Genomic DNA, 18,353 nt, shown 5'->3' on the forward strand with positions numbered 1-18,353 from the left:
ACCCTCGGTTTTTGAATCCGTACCCACAAATTCATAATCCGTTCACACGCTTTCGCAATATGTTCCTGCGGGTTTGTAAACTCACAGATTTGTGGCCCCGTCCCATTATTTTATTCCCCAACAGGATAAAACACAGCCGCCTGTATAAATAAACGCTAAAAAGAAGAATAGAAAATCTCCTGAATTTAAAAAAAATAAAATAATAATATATATATATATATATATATATATATATAGGTTTCAAGAGGAGAAAGTAAAAAGCAATGCAAAACAAACAATGTACCAGTTATGTTGTCATTCCTTTGCTCTCTAACTGAATCAATGTTATAATAGACCTAACATTAACAGTGAAACATGCATCTAACTATGGGGGGAAAAGCTTAGTATAATAAAATCACATGTTAAGAATGAATAGTAGCTACACAAACACATTTCCAAAACTGTAAAAGGTTATTTAAAAAAGCATTCATGAATTGTTTTATGATAAACATTTTACTGTCTTAAGTAACTCATTTAATCAATGCACTCATTCAGTCTTAAGTGCACTCATTTATTTAGCCTATTAATAATAATAATAATAGTATATTATTATTATTATTATTATTATTATTATTATTATTATTATTATTATTATTATTATACGGACATTCCACCGAATGGGTGCCATTTGCTTCAAAAACTTTTTTTCTATCTTTTTTAAATACTGAATCTAGTAATACACGTTTAACTATTCAAAATCTGTATTGGCCTATCTCAGGTAACTTTATTGAATTTTTTACACATTTTTAAGTGGAAGATGGATGCATTTTTCTCAGTCCTGTTACCAAAACTCTGTCTTTTAAAAAGCATGTTTAAAAATATGTCAACAAATTCCTTTATTTCCCCCTATATATATATCCTTTTTAATCATAAAGAACTACACAAGGTGTATTTTTCTAAAGTACATTTTTCCAAACTAATTTTTTAAGGCGACTCAAACCTCAAGCGTTCCAATTTTCTATGATGCTATTTATTAAACAATGGGATAAATTAGTTTATTTACTTAATTTAAAAATAGTGGTTTAACTTCTAAAGAGACGAATACATAATTGCCACAGGACATAAATCATACATTTCCTGTCATACTTGCAGGAATTTAATATAAAACATCAATGCAGGAACATCCATAAGTTTTCTCTGGGCAAAAGCATTGTCTCAGTGTGGAAAGAAGGCCAAAATGTTGAGAAAAATGGTTTGTCTAGATTAATATGGATGTAGCCTAATATTTAGATTAATAAATCTGATGACACTACTCACTCCTGTTACTTTTACTCAGCTACTACATATAAGTATAGGATATATGAGTAACAGGACTGAAAGTAACAGGATTGAGATTTTAGGATAAAATTAGCAAATACATATAATCTAGCCAAATGGATACTAATACATGCTAATATTATGAGAATATTCAGCAAATTATAGCGATTCACCAAAGATTTGTATTTTTAAAATAAACAAGTAAAATAATCTAAGAAATAATGTAGGTAACAGGAAAGTATATTTATAATGACACTCCCAGCCACCATCACAATATCATCAAATATACAGAAAAGACAATAAGACCACATGCTTCTGATCATTTCATTAGCTTCAGAAGATCCAGATGTCGCAATATTATGTTGAAAATGTGTCTTGTGGACTTTGTGGAATTGGGAGAATGTGTTAGGCGGGTAACAGGACAAAATTTGTATTTTATCCAAAATATTATACATTTATTTTGAAATAAATGTATTTAAAGCACAGATGAGATATGGAGGTACACAAAAATGCACAATAAAAATTATTTCTGAAGGATTTTAAACATTATATTTCATGTTAAAATGTATCGATAGACACTGGGGACATGTACAAATGCTATATTTTCAGTGTTTTAGGTAGTTTTAAATAATTTTTAAAATTATATATTTTAAATTTGCAGTCAGATTAATGTGCAGGACACTTTGCTTAATAATAAAATGTATATTATAGCTCATTTTTATGCATATTTGTACCTATAATTTCCTGGGGACAGAAATGGTACCCATTCGGTGGAATGGCCCATACATTTAGATTAGGCTACTTATGCATTTAGAAGAAGCTTTTATCCAAAACGACTTACAAAAGTGGAACAAATTACTCCAAAGTCAGTCACAATGCCAGGTTTATTATACAATAATAATCAAGTGCTAAGATTATCACAAATTAAACAAGATTTTGAGGTCGTATTCCACCTCGTACCCATTACAATAGACAGAGAATCACTTAAGACAATTTGCTGTAGGCCTACTATTCCACATAATAATATGCAATAAAACAATAATAGGCTACAATAAATTAACACGTAGGCTACCTAGCTTGCTGGTCTTCTAAAATGAATCCGTGAGTACAGTCTACAAGGGGATATTACGGGGGGGGTGAAGGAACAACCAGAATACTACTTATTATTATATTATTAATAATAATAAATAAATAAATAAATAAAGTTAGTGAATCCATATTTATTGATTGTGACATTGCCATGACTAACACTGACTAATATGATTCCCATTTAAAAAACTATGAATTTATTATTGTATCCATTATATTACAATTAAACATACACTGCCGTTCAAAAGTTTTGGGTCAGTATTTTATTTTATTTATTTTTTTATAATAAAAAAATATGACTTTTTAAGCAAATATGACAGTGAAGATATTTTATAATGTTGCAAACGATTTCTAAATGCTGTTCTTCTAAATGATCAAAGAATCATTTAGAAGAAAATGTATCACAGTTTCCACAAAAATATTAAGCACATGGTCATTAACTGCGTAATAAGAATGACCCAAGAAACATTTGGTCATTCTTTGCTCACCTTCATGTTGTTTAAAACCAGTATTAAGCACAAAATTACAGATATATCCTTAAAAGTGGTCCACACTATACTCCAAGACTTCTTAAGCCATATAATAACTTTTTCTGTAATAAATAGATCAAAATGAGACATAACTAAATATTGCTCTTATGCACTCTATATGAAATATGCTGTGTCTCTGATTTGCATTTGTAGGACCCATTTCTCTTCCTTGTACGAACACCAGATGGCATTATATGCTGCACTCATGATTTTAGATTCAAACAATACTAAGAAATTCCCAAAAGATGCATATGTAATGAGCTGGATTTTAGTTATTCGCCTGATTCAAGCAGATATCTACTTTTTAAGAATAAGTCTAGCTTGTTTTGTCATGCTGATTAGACAGAGGTGAGCGTCTTTTTAGACTCAAAAGCAATTAGATGCTGTTGGAATGCAGGAAATGAATTAAAAAAAACGGTAGAACAAAGGAAAGAATAGTCCAGATTAGAGAGCCAGTGTTGCTTGGCCCCATCCTGTGCCAAGAGAGAGGGAGCTGCTTTTATCACAGGCCTGCAGGTGGCCGTTCAGCATTGGAGCTCTTGTTTAATTACCTATCCATAGTGCAACCAGTGATAAGAACACACTAGGCGCCCGGCATTGAGATACACCTCTTGTGTTAGAAGAGTTTTGAATAGTCTCACTTTGCAAATAATACCCGATGCGTTACAGTGTTTGCATTCTAATGGGGTGCCTTACCGCACAGATGTACACTCTTGTCAGGTGCCGTCAGTCAGTTTAATACGTAGATATACATTACTAACAGAATGTGTGAGTTGTAATTAGTTGAAACAAGTCAGTCTGGCGGTGCACGAAAAACAGTCATAGCCTTGAGCATTTAATACCTGTTCACACCAAGAACGATAACTATAAAGATAGGTTTTAACAAATCAGTCTGAATTTAAAAATATAGGAGAGTCCACACCACAACAATAACCATAAAAGCACAGAGGAACGATATTGTTAAAATAACTTCCAAAACCCTTTTTTTTTTTTCAGCTGATGAATGATAAAAACGTTGACCGCCAATCAGAAAGCTTTAAAGAGCTTGAGCAGTTAAAGAATACATAACTGCATAACTGCAGCGAGTTTTTATATTAAACAGACAGTTACTGAGGCTGGGTAATATTATTATCATTATAGTTATCATTCTTGGTGTGAACGAGTCTTAACTCTTGTTTAGTCAGTTCTCTGTATGGGAATGTCACGATTTCCCAGCATGCACTACACTGGTATATAATGTTGGATAATTATTGCCGGTTTCAATACATTGCAAGTAATCATTAAAAAGGTTGCATATATTGACACATTGTTATAATCTATCAATCAAAAGAAAGTCAAATTACAGTATATATATTTTTAAGAATCTTATTTTCATTCATCACTGCTTTCCCCACAATACTAGTCATTGTGAGGTTTCATTGTATTTAATTATTTTTGAGAGGAATTTATTTGTTATTTTCTTTTAGAAAGGAAAGTATAGATTTTAGATGATTAGATTATGTTCTAAGTTAAGTTAATACTGTTCACCCTAAAGTTTTCAGCGAGTTTATTTATTTTTTCTATAGAAGTCATCTATCTTGAACCCTCTTGTGGAATTCCTCAATCAATACTCTGCTGCTTTTGAACCAAAGTCTGTGGGTACCGTCCACGATTATGGCATTTAATGGCTTTACCGGTATTAAAAATCGAGGAATCTGCTCTGTATTTTCCAGCAGTGTGCTGCGAAAGCCAACAGACAAACATCTGTGACCTACAGGCCCTGGTTAAAAGGCTTCTTTGACCTCGCTTAACCTTTGATGTCTGATTTGACCCCCAGCTTGCTGTGTTGTTCGTCTACTCTCCCTAAATGCAACTTACTTTACGCATGCGTCAACATCTTGCAGTAAAAAAAACTTAACCCATTTTCAGCCAATTTTCCTCTCTCTTTGACATACATCCAGACTGCACGCCTGTTACATGTTTAAGACTAACAATGACAGATATATTTGTCTTTGGGTCACATGACAGAGGAAACAGTTGTCTGTTAAACTGTCCCTCTCGATTGTGTCTGTTTTATAGTTTGTGCATCTGGTTGTAGTGTGTGAAAATTAGAATTGCTTTGTTCTTTCGTCTCTGGGAATTTTGTCTTTTTAGTTTACACACTCAAATCGATTTCATTTTTTTGTTGGTTACCATTTTTTGACTAGCTGAATTTTTGGGTTCAAAATTAGTGGTGAAATTTTAACTAGATGTGAATATCAAATCACAATTATCATTCATTTGATAACGTGTTTTGATTTTTGGTCTCTTTTTTAGATTTGGAACTAATTCAATGAAAATTCCATGTGTTTACAGTGATAAATCATCAAAATCATTTCCGAATCACATCCAGAACAAATCTGCACTGCCGCAAATGCAAAAACAACCCAATTTGGTTTAGAAAATAGCAAATAAATAACCAAAAAGGCACATGATGGTCAATGAAAAGGTTCCAGATCTTGATACACTTCTTGTTTTTTTCAAATTTTGAGAGTTGATCTTGATGAACAATTGACGTTTTAAGAATGTTTCCAAACTGCATGGCGAAGAAGTTGCAGTTTAGGGTTTGTCAGATTGTCAGTGTTAGAGTTTTGTTCTTTTTCGTAGATGGGCATGTATATGCTCATTGTTTGTATATCCCCATCCCTTCCTTACAGCCAAAAACGTTAATGCTGCCCGACCGCTTCGTACTGCCTATACATGGACATGGCAACTGACTTACACAATCACCCCCATCATTATCATCTCCTATGTAGTATGTTCATAGGTCCAATTCCCTTGTCACAACCCCTCCCCCTTCCTCCCCCCTCTAGCTATGGTAAAATATGTACAGTCATCCATTCACTCAAACCTAAAGATTAAAACCAATCTAAGCAAAAAGTTGAATTACTAGAATGTAGATATTTATTTAACAAACAAAAAATGCTATATAAATCAAAGGCTCAAATATGTACAGTTTTTGTAAGAAAACTGGATTATATATCAAAGTAACAACAAAAGAGAATAATGGTGAAGTTTATTTTTCATGTTATGTGGTGTGGATGTATGTGTTGTTGCCTTCCTGTACTCTCTCATGTGGGAAACAAAAATATATATCTAACCAGAAACACGATGACAGTCATTTTGTTTTCACAAAGAAAAAACCTGTCCAAGAACATTCTTACACAACTTCCTTTTGTACGTTTTTTTTCTTCATGCCAAAATCATGCGGGCAATTTGTTGATGTAAGTTGACAAAAATTTTTATGTGTTTATGTTTATAATATATATGTTGTTTATGCTTGTTTAAATTCTTAATATAATGAGATGAAGAAGTTCTGATCTCGATTTGCTAAAATATACTGTTGATGTTTATATTGCCTGTTTGTCAGTACTGTATTGTGTGCTATGACTAGTTATTGAGAATTTATGGTATTGGCTTTGGTTTACTTTTGTTATTATTAAAGTCTGCCTCTTTAAGTTCTTTTAATTTTGATCATTTTTATGCAAGTCTTACTACAAACCTGATGGCAGTTTTATCTTTCATTTGCAATGACAGTCTGAATACCTAGCAGGTGGAGAGGCAGATACACCAAAATATTTTTCTTCTAGTATTACAATCACTCCTTCCTTTCTGAATAGTGATTTTCTGAATAGAAATGCTTTCTGTAGCATTTTAACATAAAGAAAGCAGCATTCATTGTATTCCTTATTACTTAGATTTAGTTATTACTTATTAGGTATTGGATTTAGATTGCTTATTACTTAGATTAAAGCCTTGCCCTTCGGAAATCAACCATATTCAATAGATAATTACAGAAATTATTCAGTTGTCATTGCATTATGGAGACAGTAGCTGCCATTAGGAAGTCATTCAAAAGGCAAGAGTCAGTGCACTGCTGGGGAGCCACATCTTCCATCACACATATGTGTGTATATATATATAGTGAGAGAGAGATGTTTTTCTACAAAAATATGCAAGCTGTTGACATTGTTTCACTTCTTATAAAACAGATGAAACCGTCATAAGGTGAGACTTCACCTCAGAGTTTATGTTCACCTCATGTACTGTATGTTATTTCTTCTGACATTTATTTTTAGGTCATGAGACTTCATGGCAATAGGAAATTGTTCATTCACCTTTTTTAATTATGCAAAATACTATTCAAAAAATTCTATATTTTTACAATAAGGATGCAATTCAGTAAGTTACAGCATTTATTCATCTTGATTAATGTTCATTTGTATATTTTTTATTACTAGTTCATGTTGAAATGCATGAGCTAATCCTAACAAACAAGTTTTGTGTGAAAAAGTTTTAGCAGAAATTAACATTATATGTGATTTATATTAGTATTGTTAGCTAGGGCTGTGATAAAAAATCGATGCATCGCGATTCGTGGATCAATTCTGAGATTTTCCGAATACATCATGATTCTTTCTGAAATCGATTCTGAGCTTAGTTTTTAGTTTTTAACCACACACACAAATGCTCATGAAGAAGAACGCTTGAGCGCTTTATGTAAACAGCCTACTGTGAACACCCTTGTAAAACTTTTTCGAACTTTATGAATGATTATTTTAGGTTCAAGTGTGTGTAAGGAATTGGAAGCAAGCAGACTATGACTGTTTCTAAAGCATGAAATGCCACCTGCTGTTAAAAACTAAGCTCAGAATCGATTCGAGAGAGAATCACAATTAATTCAGAAAATCTCAGAATCAACGCACAATCATTTCTCAATTCGCCATCCATCGATTTATTTTCCCATCCCTATTGTTAGCCCATGTTAATTATTCACGCACAACTTCAAATAGCTCGCAAACCAGCTCACCCACAAAGACCTGTCAAGTCCTTTTGATGCCAACTTATAGTCGTTTATGTTTGATATTGTTTTGCTTTTGTCTTTTATTTATTTTTTTTTTATTTTTTTTTGTACGTTCTGCCTTGTATCCGTTAGTGTTTCTTTAACCAGTTTTCAAGACTAACTTGCCTCGTGTCTGTGTTCAATTGTAGGAGGCAATTTAGTTTTCCCAGTACTTGTAAAGGATCCCTTAGAGCTCCCCTCTGTAGCCACTCGTACACCCTCCATCCCCTTTCCCCCAACCCTCCTCCCCCACCTCACCATTATTGAGACCACCAAAGAGTCCCTGTCCATGGCCACTGAGGCGGGGGTACCTTGCTTGTCGGACCAAGGCAGCGATGATTGTGATGATGATGATGGCTTGATGATATCTGGGTATGGCTCTGGGGAAGCATACGACTCTAACCTGCCCCCTACTGATGATGAAGATTTTTACACCACCTTCTCCTTGGTAACAGATAAGACCTTGTCTTCGTCGACCTTTGAAGGTGGCTACAAAGCTCACGCACCTAAGTGGGGATCCAAGGACTTGAGACCTAACAAAGTCTCCGATTCTGGTAGGACTACTACCGCGTCTTTTTCCCCCAAGCTGAGCCGCTCCACAACCACGTCCACGCCACCCAAACTGCCCGCGGGCAAAATGAATCACAGGGAGCTAAAGCCCCAGCCCGACATAGTCTTGCTTCCATTGCCCACTTCCTATGAGGTAGACAACACAAAGCTGAAGAGCCCATTAATAACCTCCCCCATGTTCCGTAATGTACCCACAGCAATCCCCACGGAGCCGGGCATCAGGCGGGTTCCGGGGGCCTCCGAGGTGGTCCGTGAATCTAGCAGCACCACCGGAATGGTCGTCGGGATAGTTGCCGCTGCCGCTTTGTGCATCCTAATTCTGCTGTACGCCATGTATAAGTACAGAAACAGGGACGAGGGATCCTACCAAGTGGACGAGACCAGGAATTACATAACCAACTCAGCGCAGAGTAATGGAGCAGTCATGAAGGACAAGCAGCAGAGCACGAAAAGCGGCAACAAGAAACTGAAAAACAAGGACAAGGAGTACTACGTGTAAGAACGTCGCCCGTCGCTGTGACAGAACTTTGAGCTGTTGGGCGCTGCGCCGAGAGAGGGCGACAGGAGCCGGACCCCGGCGCCGCGCCAAGAAGGCGAACTCTGACGCAAACTGTACCATAAAGCACACTTACAACTGTAAGCAAGCCGCGAAGGTAAAATAGCAAACATTAGTGACCTTATTCCTCTATCTGGTCGGAGACGTTATCAGTGTAGAATATTCCACAGCTACATCATAATCCTAAGTGACTTTTAGAGGTATGTGAACCTTGGCGTAAATCTCGTTTTTCTTTTGTAACTCTGTAAAAAAAAAAAAACAAGAAAAAAAGAGGAGAACGTTTCAAGCATGTAAGAGACACATTGTGCTGACGTCCGTAACGAAAGTGGGATCCAAAAAATGTTGTTCACGCGAAAAAAAAGGACTCCTGCCAACAAAATAAATAAATGAATAAATATATATACAAATATATATATATAAATTCTATATATGAGAAATTTGTATTGTTTATATACATTACATGTGGTGTCTTATCATTTTTTGCTTTCTGCAAAAAGAAGAAAAACACAATGTAATAAACGAAGACCGGTCACCGAGGCTCTGACAGCACAGCACTGTTATGATTTCCAGCTGAAACTGATCATTCTAATTGTACAACCAACTGTAATATTGCAAATGTGTGAGTTTCCAGAAAGACATTGACGTTTCCTTGTCTCAGTAAAGCGACTGATTGTAGTGCATGCCATGCCATCCTTCGCTTCGATCACGTCCGCCCACCAGGCCGGTCCGATCATCAGATAGACCTCTCGTCCCTCAAAGCGACTCGACAAGGAAACGGGCCGCAGATTGGAACTTTTTCAACCGTATGTATGTTGGTCCATTTGCTCTCGTCTGTTTTTTATACAGCTGTCTGATGCAGACTGGCGCAGTGCTATGATACTGTTAAAGGATGTCTATACGAAAATAAATCTAATGTGAAAAGTGTGAAAAAAAAAATCTATCTGTTGTCACAGTCGACTGTGTCGAACGAGAAATTTGTTTACATATTTTATTAAATGATAGGGGTTGTACTTTGTAGGTACAGTAGATGATGTACATACAAACCTAAGTTGTATTTTTTTTAGTAATTCTATTGTACAGAGAGATCATTTGATTGATTTATTCAGTGTGTTTCATGCCGAAAAATCCAACACTGTCGAAAAATATATATATACAGTGCACACACGTTTTTGTAAGGACAAGCAGAGAATATTGTTAGATTAGAGGTCTAATCTTTCTCGCAGATGTTTCTAAGTCTAAGCATGGATATTTGACTACTTGAAGCTGTCGATGAAATACAAGACGCACTTCTTAATTATACCAAGGTTTCCTTGTTATCAGTTGTTTTATTTATAGAAGAATCAAAGAAATATGTAATAAAGACAGACTAATATGGACATGGACATGCAGCTCAGATAATTTACGCCGTGTGTTTCTTACCTTAATGTCTTAATACAAGTGGCCTGGACTGCAAGTAAGCCCTGTCTCATTGACGCAATCTTTTGCCATTTTTATTCTTATTCATGTATATTTTTGCCATTTTTTATGTATATATATATGTTTGTTAATCACTGTACCATAAATATGATGTCAAGATGTGCCCATGTTATTTTTCTTCATTTTCTGTTCAACCCCATGTGTGCTTTTATTATTTTCATTTATGACATCCTAGTCATGTAGCTTCGCTTCAGACAATATTTGGCGATGATCTATAATAAAACATTCCATGGAGGTTGATCATATACAGGTTGTCTTAATGTGCTCATATCTAAACTCTTTTCGGCGATACATATTTTTATGTCATTCATCACGCTGGACAGCACACTTTAATTTCCTGTTCTGTTAGGATCTTTTTAATGTGTTCAAGAGACTTGGGTCTGAAATATGCCTTTCCTAGCATGCTTTTAATGGATTAAATGCCTCACTTTGTTTTTAGCCCAGTCTTAGTTTGTTATACCGAAAAAAGACGACTGCATTTCTGTAGCCAGTCAAAGAGCAACAATGAATCAATGTCCATCAGGATTTTCTTGGGAGACACAGATTTATATTATAAGACCCTATACCCACAATGGCCTGTTAACAGCATAAGAGCAGAGATCTTGAGTGCAAAATATTTCTCTTTTAGTTACCAAGGCAACACAAAGGTACAAATCAGAAGCTGTGACTTCTGCTGGGGTTTAATTGTTTCATTAGACATGGTAATTAAAGTATGCCTGACTATAAACGACGATGTCTAATATGCTATTGTTCGAGAACAAGTACAATGTGTGAAATGCTGACTGAATGCAACATAAAAACTGACAGATTGATCATATGGCAACACATCATGCATGTCCACAAATAGTGAGAAGGTGAGAAATTGTGACTTGTTTTAGAGGATAACATTAAAATGTAGACTAATCATTGATGTTCAGTTTGGTTTCAGCGTCATTGGATATTTTCACTTTTGTTGGACCCCTCACACTGACAGCCATTTGGAACAACAAAGTGACCAGAAGTCATTCGTTTTCAATGGCAATTTCCAGCTTCATGGGTTACAGTGACTCTTTTGAAGAGATTTGATGCAAAAACAGTTGATAAAAGTTTATGCAATTGAGCAGCAAATACGGTGTTCATTGTTATTTATTCACAGTCAGTACATCTCATTTGTGTTTGGATTTTTAAATGCTTTGAATATTTAGTGTATATAGGTCATCACTGAAGTCATCCAGCAATAGGAACACCTAATTACAGTGACCTCTAGCAATAAAGTCACTATGAACAAGCATTTTTTTCTTTCCAGGTGCTGACCGTAAGTCCATATGCATAAAAAGAGCCGTTAGATCACACCCACACATTCTCATGATTTCCAGGTGGTGGAAGTAACAGTGAAAGAGATTGGCAAGATGCTGCAAGAACTGGCAACAAACTGATATTCTTCTTTTTTTAACAACTGATGGGTGAATTTACTAAGTGCCACTTTTGTGTGCCATCTTGTGCCATCTTTTTCACTAACCACCCACAATCCAGTCTAACCAGGTACAAAATGTGCTGAAATAGTGCTGTGTTCAATTCTCAGTCATTCATTTAGGAAATTAAGATATTCTGTGATACTTTACCACAATTAATGCATGCTTTTGTGGCCATGTTTGCATCGTTACTTAATTTGCATAATTTAGTTGAATTTTCCTAGTGGGTTCCTCCCTGAGGTTTTGCTTTTATTTACTTTTTTGAGCAAACTTCTCATGACTAATTCCTCCAAAGAGAGTAGTTAAGACCAGTTACTCAATTGGCAGTTAGAATATATATATAATATAATCATATAATCATGTCACTTCACGTCTTGTCATTAAAAAAAATGTAAAATGATGTTAGAAATGTCTTGCAGAAGGCCAATTGTTTTGACCAGTCCAAAAAGTTTGACCAATTATATTACCTTTGCTCAGATATATCTGATACTCTCTTTAGCTTCAAGCCTCACTCTTACAGACAGAGCACAGTAGTTGCTCTAAATAAAAGAGGAGCGTGAAATGTACAATTTTGTAATGAACATCTTATTACATGGGTGGCTGGATTATTGAACCACACTGACTGAGGAAAATCGTATTCTGGGTAAAGAGAAAGTTAATTAAAATTCTACAAAGGCTTAAAATTCAATAATCCCTCCTCAACTTCCAGATAAATTCTGTTGATTGGGACCATTCATCAAAACAGATCTTTTCTGTGGTCGAAATTAGTCCTTCCTTTTTTTGTAGGAAAGACTTTTGATTGGGAATCTAATCTAATTTGATTGGGAAACTGCTTTTGCATTTTGCAGTTTAATCCTGTTGTCAGTAGACTAAATATAAATGAATTGTAATGAATTTGCATGTTGTATCACTGGCTCAGCCATGAAATCTAATGATGACACCGGATTTAATCAGATTTTGATCGATCGCCTCAGTGGAAACTGGAAGAACAGAACTACACAACATACCATAATTGTGCTACATGTATATTAAGCTAACTGTCATGTTAAAACATATGAACATCCTTATGATGAGATTGACAGGTCATGCAAGGGCATCTGGGATCAGTATCATCTGATTGCTTGATGCTTATGTTTCCTTGAGAAAAATTACAATGGGTTTTATTCACTAATAAGTGTGCTCTTTCTTACTTCACAGGAGATTTTGAGACTTTCCATTGAGTTATCTGTTAAATGATTACAATGTTTATGTTGTGCAATTATGTTAATCAGTACTGCTCTATAATGTGTATATTTCTATAAATCCGAAATCATGAACAGCCTGCTGGTAAATGTCATACATACACCATGCTGCCAAAAAAAACATATTTCTTCATCAAAAGCCATGCAGAATAATGTTTTTGCAAGCAATATGTATTAGAAATGACTTATTATGGGGGCCTCTTAAAAGTGAAATTAACTTTATTGTAATGGATCATTTTCCCTATCTGCTGCCTTTGAAGGGTTTTGAAATGTTCTTGTGATGCCAGCAACCGAAGCCAATCTTGCTGTTGTTCCAGAGTGATTAGTGACATGAAATTTACAGCTCACAGACAATTGCACCCATGAGCAAAAAATCAGCTCACCTCATGCACCAACTGAACAACTATCACTGAGATGAGCGGGAATGCTAACAGATATATTTTTAAGAGTATTATAGACCTCCTTGATGATACCCATAAAATATAGCATGCGCTGCCGTGCACGTAACATCAGTGGGAAAAAAACATTGACTTTTGGAACAAATGCATCACTGTAATGACAGATAGAGAGGTACGCATGACACAAATAACCCAGAACTCATAATATTACCATTTATAACATCTAATAATAGACTTATGGTAAGTCCATTTATTCTATAAAAAATGGTTCAGTCCAACAGTGAATTTATAGATGGTCTATTTTCACTGTCTATAAATCTACCTATTGTCCCTCAAATGAATAGAGGATCATCAAAACCATGCCATTCTAAAACTGTAGCAGGAACCTGATCCACAGAGACTGAGAGAGAGAGAGCGAGACTGGTATAAAAGCCTTGATTCATTATTAATCTAAGCTGCAGAGCACTGGAGATCAGCCACTGCTTTAAAGGAATACTAACACGCCAGACTGGGACATTGCGGTGTCGGACTGAGGAGGATATACAGTATGTTTGTGCAAAATATGCATCATCGCCATCAGAGGATTAGCTTTTCTAAACTACTTCTATGCAAGCTGCATATTCAAGCACACACCGCAAATCGCAAGAATGTGATTTTCTCTCCAGTTTTTTATTTATTTATTTATTTTATTATTGCTATTTAATGTTATTTTTAGTGGTAAAAAAAGAGTAAACATAAAGACACAATGAAAACTGGAGAGTAGTAGCCTACTTAGTTCTCTGTGGTTGAGAGTATATGCATGTGTGTGTATATATATACACACACACACACACGTATGCACACACACACACACACACACACATACCTACACAGTGAAGTGAAATCCAAATCTGAGATCACATAAATATGTTATTCAAAATCTAATGTTGAAGGAATATCTGTATCATTTGAAAAATAACAATATCAATATTTAAGTACATTATTTTTAAGTCACTAATCAAATAAGTGAAGTTGTGACATTTATTATGTGACTGTTTGTACACTGTCAAATGTTCTTGCTAGGTTTATTAACTAAAGCCATTTAAAAACAACAACAACAACAACAAAAATCTATTCCTATGAAGGCATCACTCGTGATAGGTTCATCATTTAGTTACTAAAATAACAAAAACTGAAACAAAAATGAATACACAAAAGAAATAAAAATTACAAAAAAACATTTTTATTTTCAAAAACACTATATATATATATATATATATATATATATATATATATAGTGTCTCTATTATAAAATAACACTTGCAATGAACCACGAGATCTTTGAATCATTTCAAATCATGCTGGAGAATATAATCAGCAGGTTTTACATAAACTTGAAGTAAAAGAAGGACAAACCAAAAGACAGCGTGGTATTACTGTTTTAAATGAAACTTTTCATTCAAATTATGCTAATATAATTTGTAAGGAGAGAAAATACTTATAAAAATGGCAAATTGAAGCAATTTTTAGTACTTGTTTAGTCTTAGTGTTCATATCACAAAATATCAAATTGTGCAGAGTTTGGCTGAGTAATTAGCACAAAGCACAGTCATGCAAAATACAAGTTCAAATGATGCTTCCACTGTTCTCCCTTACTGAATGCACAGCGCCCTCTAGAGACGTGTGATGTGTGTGCAGATCTGTGTGGGGGGGCATGTGTGAGATCACTGGAGTTCTGTAGGGGGGTGATTCTGAAGGAGAGCCTGTGGTCAAATCCGCTGCCTGTTCTGGCCAGCGTGACACAGACAGCATGATGTACCAATGCTGTATTGTCCGAGGACAATGCCACAGTTCTCCCAAACATTCCCTTTCACCAAGTAAGTGGAGCAAAATGTCGGTCACAGAACAGTATGGTTCTTGTAAAGACTTCCTCCCTTTTGTTTGCGAAAGAAAAAGAAAGGAGAAAAAGACTTTGTAGAGTTGGAAAACTACCTTCATGTGACCAAGTCTACTTTATGGCCTTTAGTTTCCAATGTATTTATATCTTGTTGTATAACTGTAATGTTACTGTACCTAAATGAGTGCTTGATCATTGGTTGCTGAAAACTGTTGGGATTTTTGGGAAGGTATGAGAGTCACTCTCAAAAATAAAGGTTCCGTAAGTTTTATTATTATTATTATTATTATTTAATTTTAGGGTTTTTTTGCTTGCTTACTTAGCCTACTTACTTATTTTTCTTATTTATTTGTTTGTTTGTTTGCAGCAATGCCATAGAAGAACCATTTTTGGTTCTCCAAATAACCTTTCAGAGAGTTAATCTTTTTTTTTTTTCCTTAGTATAAAGAACAGCTGTGCAATAAAAATGTTCTATGGATGTTAAAGATTTTTCATGCAACCTCAAAAGCTTTAAGTGTGGGGGAAAATAGCAACTTAGGATAATTTTTATCATAATAATAAAAAAAAAAAAATGTAGACCCAAAAATTTAAATCATGTCATGATATTCTAAAACCTATGACTTTCTTCTACAGAACACAAAAAATAATAAATAAAATAAAATTATTTTTAAAGTATGGACAAAAAAAAAAGTAGATGTTTCCAAGTCTACATGAAATCTGCAATACTGTTTCAAAATATGTTCGGAGGAAATGATGACAGAAGTTTAATTTTTGGATGAACTATCCCTTTAAAGAAATTACAGTGGTATGAACCTGATGGCATGGACCGCAAATCAGCATCCTAGCATCCCCATAATGATCATGTGTTCTTACCCTTATTTTGCCTCCAACCTAATAAGAGGCATAGAAATCAATATAAAGATGATGACAGATAGTAAACACAATAACACAATACAATAGGATTATGAATCCGGATCAAACATAAATCAGAACAGAATGAGTTTAGTATTGACATACCACATTTGCTGAGCACTTCACAGAATTTAAGGAAAGCGTACAAGGAAAAACTCAGGAAACAAACTCTTAACAGATTTAACATTTAACCGAATTTACAGAGTATGAAGGTGCATACCCGTTTTAATGGTCCCCGCCTGAAAACCTGAAGATTTTCATAAAAGTGCTAATGTTAGTCAATGAAGGGGAAAAACAGGGAATTGCATAAAACTATGCGTGAAATAATCTGTATAGAACCTACTCTTGTTTTAAAACTAAAGGGATGCTTTTAGAATTTAATAGTTTAAATCAGAAAATAGAAAGAGGCTGAGTGTTAAAGGGATAGTTCCCTTCAAAATAAAAAATGTTTGATTTTCATTGTATGGACATTCTTCAGAATACCTTTTTTATTTTCCACAGAGAAAAGGGAGTCATACAGGTTTGGGACGACATGAGGGGGAGTTAATAATGACAGAACTTGAATACAAAAAAAAATTTTCTGATCTCACTTGAAAGTTTAGTATATAATACTCTGTTGTGTGGAGAGAAAATGTGAATGTAAACAGCTAGACGCCTGATCCTGCTAAATTTGGTGGCTTTAGCATGAGAGACGATTGAAGGAGCATTTTATACATCAGTAATGGTCTATGGAGACAAAATGAGAGTGATGAGAGAAAAAGCATGGAGGAGAGGAATCCGGTCAGAAAAATAAGCAAGTTTAAGTTGATTTGACATGTGCATCAGGCCAACATAAATATTAGGTTTCCGTAACAGAGCTTTTACTGCGAATGAGGAGGAGTTCGGCCTGTTACTATGGAGGTGCACCGGCAAAACAAAATAACATTTGCGAACATGTGAATAACTGTTTTCCCTCCTCTTATCATGAAAAACAAGAGATGCTTTCGTGGAGACATACTGCGAACAAACGACTGGAAATACAGACTCCATCCCAGGGCGGCTGTCAGATCGTTGAAATGTTTTGTCAGAGTAATGAGCCGTGTTGTTCTCACTCCTGCAATAAACTCAGCTTAACCAAAAGACTTTGAGAAGAACCCACCTGAGATCCTTCATGCTGGAAAAGCTACTGCAATCTGCAGTAAATCTTTCTAGAAACGGCATTGTAATTAGTTGATTTGAGATTGTAAGGTGACCCAGTCACTGTAGATGTTCCCTACACAAGATATAGCAGTCTTTCATTGCATATTATAAATCTGCATGGATCATTTCTGTGTCAACTTAACCAGCAGGGCTTTTCCCCCTCTGGCATAAGATCTTGAGTGAAGGGGATCTCTCTATAAAAATCTAATTTACTAGATAAAGGGAGAAAAATTTAAGTCATCTTCTCAAACAGATATTTTTTGAGGAATGTTTTTGTTTCAGTTGAAAGATTTATTCGAGTTTATTTAACTAGCTGTAATATATTTCCAGCTAACACCTGTTTCTGACAGCCTACCTATTTTTGTAAACACTGGGTATTTTTTGCATTTAAGTGATGCAAAGTTCTTTCTGCTGAACACAACTTGCCTCTCTTTTTAACGTCTTAAAAGTCCTGCCACAAAACCACAACGCAAATTAAAACCAAATCTGTTTGGCTTCATGAAAGATTAGTCATCTTGCACCTCAGAAACCATCTCTACTAAATATAGTTTAGTCTAAGTTCAGCTTCTGAGATGGATTGGCTGTCAGGTTTTGGCATGAATCTGGATTATTTAATGAGTCTGTAAATTTAATTTAATAGCAACTCAACCAAGTCATCAAAGAGCTTCTGGAAGCTGGCCTCACAAGATTTACATCTTTATGGTCTATTAAATTTATTCACATAAAATTCAGCATCTGTGAGCCCAGCTTTTGTCAGACGAGCACGATATATTATGATTTATGACTATTTCAACCTGATTCATAATAAACCGATGAAGAAAAAATGCATCTAGACATCTGTGGCGGCATCTTAATTCAAGGTCAAAAAAATGAAGTGCATGTGAAGGATGGAGAAAGAATGCTTCGAACACATCTTGT

At 35.0% G+C, this 18,353-nt stretch overlaps 1 protein-coding gene across 2 annotated transcripts in view; it reads left to right on the forward strand.

Annotated features, from left to right (window-relative positions):
- The window catches only part of LOC306849927 (neurexin-3a-like), a gene marked incomplete at both ends in the record, with an annotated part of 262,700 nt that extends 253,855 nt beyond the window's left edge, over positions 1 to 8,845 (forward strand). For both annotated transcript variants that reach the window (XM_079385310.1, XM_079385311.1), the window contains one exon: positions 7,926 to 8,845. In XM_079385310.1, the coding sequence (XP_079241436.1) occupies positions 7,926 to 8,845 (920 nt within the window). The remainder of the gene's footprint in view (positions 1 to 7,925) is intronic.
- Positions 8,846 to 18,353: the final 9,508 nt, after the last annotated feature.

The sequence above is a fragment of the Barbus barbus genome (genome assembly GCF_936440315.1).
Source record: "Barbus barbus genome assembly, chromosome: 30".
In the NCBI taxonomy this organism is placed as follows: Eukaryota; Metazoa; Chordata; class Actinopteri; order Cypriniformes; family Cyprinidae; genus Barbus; species Barbus barbus.